The 13,925-nt window shown below is 35.7% G+C and overlaps 1 protein-coding gene across 3 annotated transcripts in view; it reads left to right on the top strand.

Moving 5' to 3' along the window:
- PTPRN2 (protein tyrosine phosphatase receptor type N2) overlaps positions 1-13,925 on the top strand; it is a 722,783-nt gene that overhangs the window by 666,986 nt on the left and 41,872 nt on the right. For 2 of the 3 annotated variants that reach the window (XM_087712495.1, XM_087712494.1), the window contains 2 exons: positions 9,759-9,878; positions 12,903-13,069. In XM_087712495.1, the coding sequence (XP_087568621.1) occupies positions 9,759-9,878; positions 12,903-13,069 (287 nt within the window). Of the gene's footprint in view, positions 1-9,758; positions 9,879-12,902; positions 13,070-13,813; positions 13,895-13,925 lie in introns of all 3 variants that reach the window. The other variant, XR_015696316.1, reaches the window with a different exon arrangement.

The raw sequence follows: 13,925 nt of genomic DNA, 5'->3' as shown, positions 1-13,925 counted from the left end.
TTGTATTCCTAAAAAGAAAAAAAAGAAAAACCGAAAGCAGCAAAAGGAAAGGGAGTTCCAGTGCACTTCAATTCTACAGTTGCTTTTTGGCTTTCCCCCACTGCATCAGGACAAAGCCCAGCTCCAACCTGACCCAGCAGGCCAGGCATGTCTTGTTAGCAGCCAGAGCAAGAAGAGAGCAAAAGTCAGCTGGAGCAGGAGAGTACAAGATGGCATCCGTGTCTATAGCTGGAATGGGGTGGGGCAGCTGCTGATTCCCAATGCCTGACAAGCTTTCCCAGAGTTGCACTGCTTTGTGGCTGTTTTGTTAACCAGCAAAGTCCCTTACCTTACTGAGGCTCAGACTGGGAGCAACCAATCTCAGAATGGCTTGAATGGGGGGGGGGGGGGGAATATTCATTTAATGACCTATGATTCTCAGTTAACAAGAGCAACGAGAAGTATGGAGATTGTGGTTATGAAGTGATGTGGTCATATGATGTCTCACTGTGGAATCCTTGGTACTTTCTGAACTTCTTGTTTTCTTTCAGCCATTTGATTACTTAACTGGGTAACATCGTCAATGCTAGAAAGGAGTGAGTTTTGCTGTTGTGCCCTGTTGGTATTGGTGGGGATATTGTTTTCTTCTTGGTAGTTCCTTGATTAGGCTGTTGTTCACTGCTTGATGATTTGTCTGAGTTAGTAGTTCATTGATTAGGGTTTGTTGCTTGATTATTTGTTTGCTGTTGCTCCTGATGTTAATCCCAGTTTATCTGGGTATTGATTGCTGGCAAGGAGGTATTCTGATTTATTTTTCCTTTTTAGCTTTTTTATTGTATCTTTTGAATCATATGTAAATGTGCTTTATCTTTATGAGTCTATTGATGACTGATTTGTCTGAGGGCTTAGTTTAAGGAATTATCTAACATTTTTAAAATTTAGCTAGGTTTGGAATGTTCACAGTGTTCCAGTTGAAACTTTGGTTAACTCTATCTGCACATTGTGAAATCAAGGAGTTTTCATCATTTTTTTTTACTGCTAGTTGGTGTTCATAGATGCACAGATGCATAGTCTTTTGCCTGTCTGTCTTATAATGCTTACACTGTATGTCAATGATGGCTAACCTTTTTATCATCGTATGCCAAAAGCGGGGAGAGTGCGTCGGCGCATGCCCACACCCATAATTCTACGTGCCCTCCACCCACACCTGTGCATGCAACCCCCTGCACATGCGCACGTGACACACACACACCCGCCGCTTTTGGCACATGATGGCACAGTGGACCCATTTTTCAGCCTCTCCAGCCTCCAAAGGCTTTCTAGGAGCCTGGGAAGGGCGAAAATTGCCTCTTCTTCCCCCCTCCCTCTGCAGGCCCTCCGTAGGCTGGAAGCGGCCCATTTTCCGACTTCCGGTTTGTGTGTTGGGCCATTTTTTGCCCTCCAGAGGCTTTAGGGAAGCCTGAAGACTCCAGAGGATGAAAAACGGCCCAGCACACAAAGAGGAAGTCCGTTCCCAAATATCCTGTTTGCACGTTGGGTTGTTTTTCACCCTCCAGAGGCTTCAGGTAAGCCTCTAGAGGGTGAAAAACAGCAAAAATGTGAAGGTCGAAATCAGCAGGGCAGCGCCTTGTGTGCCCTAAAAAAGGGCTCCACATGCCGTAGGTTCACCATCATGGCTGTAAGTTATAGATGATTCCTTCTTTTTCTTGTGCTACTGAAGAAACACGGTTTAACACTATTAAGATGTTTTGGAGGGCTTTGATTGGTGTGCTACATTGATTCCATGTGGTTGTAAAAGTCTGCTGGTTGTTTCTTTGGGGCCCCCACTTCTGAGTCAAGGACTGTCTGTGTACAAAAAGGGTAGGGGTTGTGTCATGAAACTGCTGTGACTCTTCTTGTTCCCTATTCCCACCTCACAATTATCGCTGATTATGAAAATTCAATTTGTAACACATCTGTAGGGTACCATCTTGGATTGGCTGTATTATGAGAGTTTTTAGGTTATATGTTCCTAATTCATTTAGGAATTTAGAGTTTATAATACATTACTTTTTAAAGTAAGGGAAGAAAAGCCTAGGTTCTTCAGATTTTTATTGAGCTTTATCAACCATGACCAACCCCTGTGTTGGCTGAGTGACAGCTATCAATAGAAGAGAAGACTGGTGTGATGGGTGTTTAAATTTAGGGGGAAAATGGAAAAGAACATTTTGTATCTTCTTTTATTTAAAGTTACATTTAAGTACATTTTTGCATAGAATCGCCCCCCCCCCCCAAAAAAGTGGTTCCTAGTAATTAAATATCTCAAGGAAATGGATATGCATGCTTAGTACTTTCCTTCAGAGAGCCACAAGTACAGATGTCAAGGCACCTAGGAAAAGTGCTTTGCTTCACATTTTTCCCCAAGCAAAATGAGTCATTAAGTCAGATGTCCAGTGAAAGAAATTCATAGTCAATGATGTATTTTCTAATTATATATTAGAATATATATAATGATCTGACTGGCGTTTTATTTCATTGGGAAAAATAAGAAAAATTAAGCCTTTGCCTTTCTGTTTAATTATTGTTGAGTCACTGTTATCAAAGGCAGAGGGTGAGTGAATACATTTGGCTTCTTTGTATGGAGCCTGAGATGCAATAAAGTCAGGAATGTACAGAATGGCAGTAGGAAGCATTATTTTGTTTTGGGGACAGTGCAAATAGGCTATTTTGTTCATTTTAAAAACTAATTTCAGAGGGCTAACAGCTTTCACAAATCTGTTGCTTCTATAATTGTTCTGTTGTTTTTTCTTTTTTTATTCCCTCATTTTGTTTTCTTGAAGTATGTATTCCAGTTAGTCTAGCAAAAGAAAATAATTAAATTCTGCTTTTCTATCATATTGCATTCTCTCTTTCCTGGTGCTTTGATTTGTAGCCAGGATTAATTTGTGTGCCTTAGTTTCCCTCTTGGCCTAAAGGATTGTTCTTGGAAAACAGCAAAATGTGACATAAATGTTTGTTTCTATCCTCTATTCTTTTATTTGAATTTGAACTATTTGGCATACCCACTATTAAGCCAGGTGCCATCGCAAACAGTATTCATATATAGCTGTCGTTCTCAACACAAATACATTTACTAAACATTTAAAATTATGTTAGATGTGAGCTTATAATGAAAAGTTAAACGAGTACTTAAAATTTCTAAATAAATAAAAATGTAAATTATTACATTCAGAATTGACAGTATTGCTTAGTTTAAAATAAATAATGTGCATCAGTATATTCCAGTGATATGCTATGTAGTTTAGTTGATAGCCTAAACCTCTCTAGGATGTTTTTGACTCCATTCATTCATGATAATTGCTAGTTAATATGAATACAATTCAAAGCAACAAAAGGCCCCACATCTGCAAAGTCTTAACAAAAGTCTGAAACCTGAGGCTGAGCCAAATATTTAATCAAGTAGCAAGTTTTGCAAATCATTTAAAGCTTCATAACCTGGATTACGATTGAGGTACATCATTAAAACAGTCTCATATTTTACAAAGATCACACAAATACTTTCAAATATGTCAGTGGGCTTGCATATATGTGCATGCACAGTCATCACTTCCATGGGGCTGTCATTGAATCAAAGTGACTGTACATGAAGCTAATAAAGGTTTCATTTACTGTGCGACACTTTTTACTACATCTAATTAGAAATTCAGGAGATATTGTTGGCATTACTTCTCTGATTTAAATGAAAATTAAGGAAACAATATGATTACATGTTTTATATTCTTCAAAAAAATTAAGTAGCCTTCAAGTAAATTTTAAGATAGCCATAAAATGCTCATTAACATTTGTGTACACCATAATATTTTTTATCATAATTTCATTTGGACATATATCCGGTATGATATTTTACAATCACAGTTGAGCCCATATTTATTTCTGTGGATTAATATATTACAAATTGGTCATAAGTAAATCTATGTAACTCCCTAATTATAAAATATGGCATAAATTATGAAAGTAAGAATGATTAAATACATCTTAGCTTAAAGAACAATAAGGTATCAAACTCAATTTCATTGAGGGCTGCATCAGGGTTGGGTTGACCTTAGGAGAGCCGGGGGGCATGGCTGGGGTAGTTGTGGCCAGCGCAACATTGATCACATCAGGGGGGGCACCTGTGGTGGCCCAGATGGGACTGGGGGGATCCATTGCCTCCATGGGATGGCAGCAGTCCCTCAGTGGCTTCAGGGCAGCCCTGTGGATTTAAGGCTGACCGCATTCTGGTCTAGATGGCCGCCACCAAATTTTAGATCAGTGCCTGGCAGACCTGGGCTGGGGCTGAAGTGCCATGGGCCGGTCCTTCACTGTTTCACTGTTTCCAGGCAGTCTTGCAGGCCAGATCTAACCGTATGGTAGGCCAGATTAGGCCCTCAGGCATTGAATTTGACACCTCTACTATAAAATTTAGCTTTTCCAGATGCTTGAATTTGAACATCCGTAATATTATGAAAAATTATATTTCTTTCTGTTCTTTGATTATCTGAACGTTGAAAAACTCAAATGTGTATTAAGCATGAAGTTCACATTTGTTCGAAAAATCATAGGCAAATTAAATAATAATTTTGCAACATCACTACTTGCTTACATTACTTTAACAATTTAAAGCAGTAAATGGGTGGTGACAAAACAAAAGCTTTGGCATACAAATCACAAATACCAGGTAATATTGCTCTCTTTTTGGGGTAATTGTTGGCAATAGTTGTATTTAAGATGACTCAGATTTTGAACTCAGTGGAGAACTTCACATATATCTGGAGTCAACTTTTGGGCTCTAAGCCTGTTAAGATCTGTTGAGGAAGCCAATGTACTCTTTTCATCTTCATATCACTGTGACCAAATTAAATTGAAGGTTCCATTAAATGTCCTACATCAGAGTCAAAAAAGCAATCCCCACATTGTGTCATTCTAAAATGGGTAGTTCCCCTCCCCCCCACATATAGAGGGACATCAAGATACAATGCCGTTTTCAGACAAATAATCCCAAAGGTATACTTGTTTCTGGTTTAGATTAATTTTTTAAGGGCTAAAAGAAAGAAAAATACTGAGCGTGATGGATAAGATTTTTAGCATAACATTTCATGTTCTTGCCCTAAAACAATGAATTAATGTTAGAATGCTTCAGATAATGTAATCACCCCACCCCAAAAAAAATTCTCCTTATTTTACCTCTCCAGACAGTTAAATTATAAATGTAATAAATAAACCCTCTAAATTGGCCAACAAAGAGTTGAATGAGGTTATTTGAAACAATGAAAGAAATACATAAAGCTGGAAAACTTGTATTACTCAAATAATAGCTCAAGGAAGTAGGCTAAGAGATTCTTCTGTTTTAAGCAAAGAAAAATTATAGGCACAAAGTGTTAACATATAGTTGTGATGGAAGTCTAGGAATTCACAATATTATTAACTTTGTGTGTCAGCTGCTTCATAAAATGACATATAAGAAATATTATACTCCAGGGTAATTTCAAAATTGTTGTTTAAATTAACTTCATTTTGATTTATGCTCAAAGGAAATCTTAAGAGATTTGAGGCAGCTTCTATAATGAAATATATATATATGTATGTATGTATGTATGTATGTATGTATGTATATATATATATATATATATATATATATATATATATATATATATATATATATATATATATATATATACACACATACATACATACATATATATATACATATGTATATATGTATATGTATATGTATATATATATATATGTATGTGTATATATATATATATGTATATATATATATATATATATATATATATATATATATATATATATATATATATATATATATATATATATATATATATATATATATATATTAGCCAATAAGAAGGGTTGCCAAACTGTAAGAATTCCTTTTCCTTTCTGTGAATAAGTAGGCTTGCATAATGTTACACTTGGGTGACACAAGCAACTACTCAATGATTAGTTTATGACCTAGATCATTGTGCTTTTATTGCACTCATAAAAACAGTGTTTCCCTCATTTTTGTAATGGCTTCATTGAGCTTTTGTATTTTCCAAAGACATATTAAATTGTGACATGATGGAAAAACCAACTTCTCTGTCCAATCTTTCGTATGTGCATGTGGTTAGTACTAATAGCTTAAAAGTAAGGTATATAGATTATTCTTTCAAGTGTGTAAATTAATGAAGCTGGGTATAGTTTTTGAAATGTTTAGTGTTCCATTTTTGTGCAATTGGTTATGAAGACAGAAAGCTCATACAGTATTTGCTGCTGAACATGTAACATACTCATTTGTCATATTAAAACAATTAAAAAGAAATCAGCTGTATTAACAGCAAGATAGTAGAAAAATAGGTGCTAAAACAATGGCGCCATCTTGATTGGATTATGTTTTCCTTGAGATCACCAATACTGCTGACACAGTCGTATTTTGAAAGACTTCCAGAAGGATATCAAAGATGGGGACAATTGCACATCAGGAAGATGTTGCCCAGTGCAGGCAGAAAAGGCCCATCTTCTGTTTCCCACCAGATTTCTAGATAGGACCCATAGCATCCTTCTTAAGCTAGATCTGATGGGATGGGTAGATATAATGAATGGAGGTGGTCTTTCAGATAACTTGGCACCATGCCATGGAGGCAGAGGTAAAGTATTTTGAATTGGACTTGTAACAGGAGCCATTTTAAGGGCACACATAACTGTCTGTCGTACTGTATTTGGCGCCAGCTGAAGCTTTCTGATATTCTTCAAGGGCAAGTTTCTTGTAGACCATATTGCAGTAGATATACTACTGTACAGGAAATGACCAGGCCATGAGTGACTGTGAGCAGAGCCTCCCAGTACAGGAACAAGTGCAAATGGCACACAAAACAATACTGTACGAAAGGCTTCATAGCCATGATTGCCACCTGTTCCAGTTTAGAGGATCCCAGATCACACATTGGGTTTGTTTGGGAAAATGCAAGTCTGTCCAGTACCAAATATGGCATAATCCATGAACTGAATGGTCCCAAATGCCAGAGCCATTTAGTTTTGTCAGTGTCCAGCTGAAGCCTTTTTGCTCCCCTTCTAGGTCCCCAGGGTCTCCAGGATGTGATGTCAACAGCATCACTTATTCTGTAGGCAGGGGCAGCAAGGTATAGTTGAATGTCAGCAGCATATCAATGACCTCTCACTCCATAATAATTGATGATACCATCCAGTGGTTTCATGTAGATGTTGAATAGGATAGGAAAGAACCCCCAATCCTGCAGGATCCCATGAAATAGGGGCTAAGAATGTGATCGCTCTCCTCCAATTACCACTGGTTATAACTGAACTGAGGAGAAGAGAATCAGCATGATGTAATATTGGCTCCTCAGAGCCAATCCAGAATGATACCATGGTCAGTGACCATTAAGAGCTCAAGTCATCAACCAACAGCATAACCAATGTTGCTTCTGTCCCATACCCAGGTCTTAATTATGGAGAAATGTGTGAATGCATTAAAGCAAGTGGGGGTGAAATGAGCTTAATCTAAATTTGTGTTTGGGCAATTATGTTCCCAATCACCTGGTTTGTATGAATCCTAAATTCTAGAATGTGGGTAATAGTTAAATCCATACCTCATATCTGTAAAGAAAAGAGATGAACTGTTATGAAAACCCAATGCTCCATTGTGAAACTCATAGCAAAGAACCCCAGCAACCAGAAGAAGCTCTTCTGAAATATTGATATGTTGTGTTGCCTAAGCCACACTCGCTGCTGCGTCCCTGGCAAAGGAGAAAGAAGCAGCCATATCTGCATCAGGAAGACGTTCAAAACAGGAAATATGGTACTCAGAGTATCCTTATAAGGATTCTATCCCTTATATCTGTGAACAACATCAATGTGTACAAAATAGTTTATTTTATTTTATTGTCATTGCACCTCATACAACAAAATTAAATGCCATCTTCAGTGTATATTATACATAAAAAATAAAACAAAAAGACACATTTTTCACATTCTATACAATTGAATTGAAATCCTCTGGTATTGCATTAATATTACACTATATAGTAGACTTCAGTATAGTTACTGCTCTGGGATAGAAGCTGTTTTTCAGTCTATTTGTCCTTGTTTTTTATTGTCCTGTGCCGTTCACCATGGTAATAGTTCAAGCAAGAGTAAGGTATGGTCATATTGCCATGACCACTATGCTTATTTTGATACACACACATATTGTGGATGGGAAGATGTCATCACAAAATAAAGCTAAGTCCATTCCTTCCTGATGCAAGGATTTCTGGGACTGATGGAACTGGGACAAACTCTATATGTCCCCAAAGATGTCCTTGGGATTGTGTGCTGCCATATTCAATGGATGGAACTATGATTAAGGTTAAAGAATTGTATAGATCTATTATTATTGTGATGGGGACACGGTGGCTAAGTAGCTAAGAAACTGAGCTTGTTGATCAGAAAGTTTGGCAGTTCGGTGGTTCCCTAGTGCTGTGTAACGGAGTGAGCTCCCTTTACTTGTCCCAGCTTCTGCCAACCTAGCAATTCGAAAGCATATAAAAATGCAAGTGGGAAGGTAACAGTGTTCCGTGTGCCTTCGGCATTTAGTCATGCCAGCCACATGACCATGGAGACATCTTCGGACAGCACTGGCTCTTTGGCCTTGAAACAAAGATGAGCACCGCCCCCTAGAGTTGGGAATGACTAGCATATATGTGTGAGAGGAACCTTTACCTTTTATGATTAATGTGTGACTGGGACTGGGTTAGTCTGTTATGTAAGCACAGTCAAATATTTCAACAAAATTTTGAAAATCTGTTGCAGAGTTAAATGTAGGCAGATATGTTTCAAAAAAGAAAAAAAGTATTAATTTCAAGCATTGCTAGATTTGTATGTTTTGCCTTTGCTTAATGCTGTCAAGTATTTTAAGCAAAATATTTGTTTGAAAATGTAATAAAAATCAAATGAAATTAAGACAAATATAAATCTGTATGGAACAAAAAAAATAATCTTTGAATTGAATGTAACCTCTTTATGCTGTTTATCCATACACTCTGTTTTTGTTGTTTATTCTATTTACATCTCAGTGCAATTGCTTATAAACATTTCTGTGAATAAATTTGACCCTTTGCACAAAGATCAGTTTCCTTTTCATGAGGTAATTTTATATGCTAATAAAAATGCAACCAAAACTGCATACAAATATAGCATCAAAGTCTGGCATAATAATGCAGATATGAATGATTACGCAGATTCTTAAGAATTCAGTGGAGGATTTTTGTTCAACAGCTATCTGGAAATACTGTCTTGCCTTGTTTTAATATCTTTTTAAATAATATCTTGGAAATCTTTGCCCTTTTTTCACTTTAATTTAGCAGAATAATTAAATAGTTGAAATTTCTCTAATTTTGGTATTGGTAGTAGCTATGTATTTTGAGGAAATATATAAAATTTACATTACACTACATACATACATACATACATACATACATACATACATACATACATACATACATATAATATTTATACAAATATATCTAAATATTTATAGAAATTCTTTGGACATTCTTTAATATTTCATGTGAACATGCAAGATATGATTCCATTTATTCAATTATTTGAAAGCAGCTGCATAGAAAAATGTATAATGAAAATGAAATACATTTCCTGTGAATGGAATAAATTTCAATTGTGTTTCTGAGTGTAGTAATTACACACGGCATGCAGTAATTAGGCACTCAAAGTGTAACCATGGTATTTTTCATTGTCTGCAGATGGTCTGGGAGAATGGTTGTGTGGTTATTGTAATGCTGACCCCTCTCACTGAAAATGGACTCAAACAGTGCTACCACTATTGGCCAGATGAAGGGTCAAATCTCTACCATATCTATGAGGTATTTAAAGAAAATATTTGCTTGTAAATCTGACAGTAAGCATGTGGTTTTGTATAGAGGAAAATATGAAACTGAACTAAAGATTATCATGATTTTTAATCATTTTAATTTCATTGAAAATATTTGATAGTTTGTTCAGCTGAAAAACAGTTTTGTTCCAATTTTAAATAAATGTACAAAAGATTTTTTAAGCTTGCTTTTTCTTTCCAAGACTTTAAAATACAAATAAGAAGGGAATTAATATTTATAATAGTATAGTGCTTATAAACATTTAACAGTTACTATAAATTCCACAACGTTTCAAAAATTTCTATTCTTTTGATAATTAAATTATTTGTTTAAGTTAAACTTGTTTATTTATATACAGAGGGAGGGAGAGAAAGAAGGCTAGAGAGGGGATGGGGTTTCAAGATATTGCTTTAATGTAATCACAGCAACTTTCTTTGGAAAGCAAATTGGAGCAAATTTTTGCTGCCAAGATTTGTAACCATGAGCTAAAAATACTGTCTAGTTTTGATGCTAGATTGGGATGAGTATAATTTCTAAAGGAATAAACAGCTTTATAATCACCAAGTTTGTTGATCTATACATCACTCCTAGGCAGCAAGGAAGGCTGGGTTGTGCAGCTTATTTTTCATGACCATTGTCTCAGTTTATAATTAATTATAAACTAATGATAAAGGATTTCTTTTTTTTTTTACATTTAAAAAAAACCTTTGCCTGAACCACTGTTTGCAATATAAGGTTGATTTGATCACCTGCAGATTTTGTTCTCTATATAACATATTATTACTATTATATATAACATACCACGGAAGGTTCTTATTTTCTGTGATTATGTTGCAAAGAATGCTGGATAATTAATGGGAAAATTCTAGTAATTTTACATATATAAGTCAAGTTGTCCTAACTATTGAATACAACAGTATTTCCTCTTACTCCTGTCTGCCTGAGCTAGCATTATCTTTGCATATGAGGAAGAAGCAAACCCACTATTAGGTCTTATATTGCCAAAATTTCAGGGGAGGGGGGAAGAGGAATTTGTCTTGAGGATAATACTTTTTTTTTTCTATTTCTACCTTTATAATGTTTTCAGGGAGTGTTGGTTTACAATTTAGGCCATTTTTCTATTCCTCTCAGCTTTATTTCTTTATTAGATAAGGAATATTGTCATAAACAGAATTAATACATTCAAATGTACCCTTAAAACAAATTCTCTTTGTGTCTTATATGAGGATGATTCCCTTACTGATAATCCACAATTAGCAATGATTCATGCAATGTGATTTTAAAGTTACAACAGGACTGAAGGAGTGGTACTCACAATTGATCCTTAAAGTTGTGGTAATCCCAGCATTTCCATACTTATATAATTGTGATCTGGGCGTTACTTATGACAATTGCAGCATCCCACAATCATGTGATTGTCATTTGTGACTTTGCTTGCCAGCTTCCCACAAGCAAAATCAATGGGGCAGGAAAAATCACAGTCACTTTGGTAAGTCTCCTGCACCTAACAGCAGTGGCCTCAAACCTTGCTCCATTCATATCTTTCTGCAGCAGCTCCTTGGGCACCCTCACATGCTCTCCTGCACCTGACCATACCATTTCAAGCCTTGCTGTGCTGATGTCACACCTGACAATAGCGCACCCTTGAGCATCCCCACAACAGCCGTCCAAAGCTTCATTGCAGTCACATCTCACTGGACTCGCATGCACCCTATTTTAACCATAGCAGCTGCTTACCTATTTACAGACCTGCTTGCAAACTGCCTGGGACTTGCATCTTCTGACTGGCTTCCCTACTGATTTTGGTTGTTGAGAGCCGGTAGGAAGTTACAAGAAGGTCCTTGTTTAATATCCTGCAAAACTTGCTTAACAATAGCAACAGAAACTGCCATGATTGCCGTCACTAAGCAATGCAGGCCCATAACATTTCAATTTACAGCAGCATCACTTAGTAATGGGAATTCCAGTCCCAATTATCACTGTTAAACAAGAACTCGCTGTACTGTCTCCAATTTTAGATACTGTGTTACGTTACAGTATATGGATTTAAGAAAGTTAACAGAAACTAGTTTCTGCTTAACTTTTTTTACATGTGGTATAAATCATGACAGTGCCTCAGTAGTATTTTGAAATACAGTAATATTCATTTTTGCAAGGATATATGAAATTTTATATTAGGAATACCTAAACTGTGGTGCTAAGTTTGACCACTGGTTCTTTCCATTATTTATTCTATTTTTTAAGGTGTTGCAAGTTAAGCTATGCTCTCTTACATCTACAAAGATTTACTTTAGAATTGAGCATTATTGCAGCACAAATGTTTGTGGTTGAAATACAAACTTTTTTTAAATTATAAGAGGCTGTTTGGCAAATATCTTGAGCCTTATTACTTTTCCAAGAGCAAATAATGTATCTATGTATCTTATTTTAAAAAGTTTATCATATAGTTTTACATTTTATTTAAGTCAAATAGTTTAGTTAATTCATTTGTTTGGGGAGGGGGGGTGGAAGACTATATTTAACATCTCTTTTAACATTTTAATATTTATTTCAGATGGGATAGAATAAATTAAGAGAAGCTAGATTTCCTAAACTCCTTAATGAGTTAAATAGGAAATATATTTCTATTTGTAAGCCTAACGTTCTCTCCAACATCCTATACATTTTCTGTTTAGAACAACTAGATTAATAATTTGTAGGAAAGATTGTGATGTTACATATATTGCCATAAAAAGGGAAGCCGTAACTCTTCAATACCTACTATTTAACTTTTTCAGCAATCACCATATACAATATAGTAAGTGTATTTAGCAAAAGATATATTATTTTTATCAGAGCAAATAATCAAAAATATTGTTTACTTTAATTCCCATTAAAACCCTTAAGTGAAGTACAGTGTACTTCATTTTGACTTGAAACATTTTCAGTCATGCCCCTATTAAGTTCACTTAAATGTTTATATTTTAGTTATATTCTACAGTTGACTCAGTTTTGTACTTTTTAATGTTATAATAGGTAAATCTGGTCTCTGAACACATCTGGTGTGAAGATTTCCTTGTAAGAAGTTTTTACTTGAAAAATCTTCAAAGCAATGAGACTAGGACAGTAACCCAGTTCCATTACCTTACCTGGCATGATCAACAAGTTCCTGCATCTACAAGATCTCTTCTGGATTTTCGCAGGTACCGTAGAAATAATTATTTAATTCCCAAAATAAAGAATGGTTATAAGAATTGTGTACTGCCTGAAAATAATTTAAGCAATTTATAGTTGGTGATGAGGCAGATACAATTCTGTCATGGACTTAACTTGTTACATAGAGCACAAATGTATTGTGACTAGGGAATTTTAATATATTGTTCCTCCTCCTTGGTCAAAATATGCTATTTTCTAGTGTCTCACATAGTAAAATGTGGCATAGAGAATGATCCATTTACTATCACTGTCCTAAAACCAGTCAGCCAATATTTTGAATGTCAACTGCTTCTAAAAACTGTTGATAGTTGAGTTATAAATACTGTAGACCAGGGATGTCAAACCTGTGGCCTACTGGCCGGATGCATCATGCACTGGCCATGCCCACCCCCATTTTAATGAAGGAAAATATAATATGTCATGTGACGTCACAAGTTTGACACCCCTGCTGTAGACCAATGTTTTTCAACTGTGACAACTTGAAGATGTATTGGCTTCAACTCTTATAATTCCCCAGCCAACCAAGTTAGCTGGGTAATTCTGGGATTTGAAGTCCAGACATCTTCAAATTGTCAAATTGAGAAACATTGCTGTAGATATAAATAGCCAACATTCCCAGTATAAATAATTAAACTGCTAATTGGGACTTTTAACATCATAATTAATGCACTTGCAGAAAAACTAAATCAACAGTTCCATGTAAGTACAAGGTGTTTTTTTTCTTTAAATAGGCATATACAACAAGCATATTAGGTGGAGATATCTATGTATGTCATGACAATTTACACCGAAGCTACTATATTTGTCTCGAGGTAAAACTCATTTTTCATATGGCAATGTTAT

This window comes from Thamnophis sirtalis, unplaced genomic scaffold (assembly GCF_051295495.1).
Source record: "Thamnophis sirtalis isolate CommonGarterSnake01/CBP01778 unplaced genomic scaffold, rThaSir2_p1.2 scaffold_4, whole genome shotgun sequence".
NCBI lineage: Eukaryota > Metazoa > Chordata > Lepidosauria > Squamata > Natricidae > Thamnophis > Thamnophis sirtalis.
The sequence above is the reverse complement of the archived record's forward strand: the minus strand, read 5'-3'. Positions and strand labels throughout refer to the sequence as shown.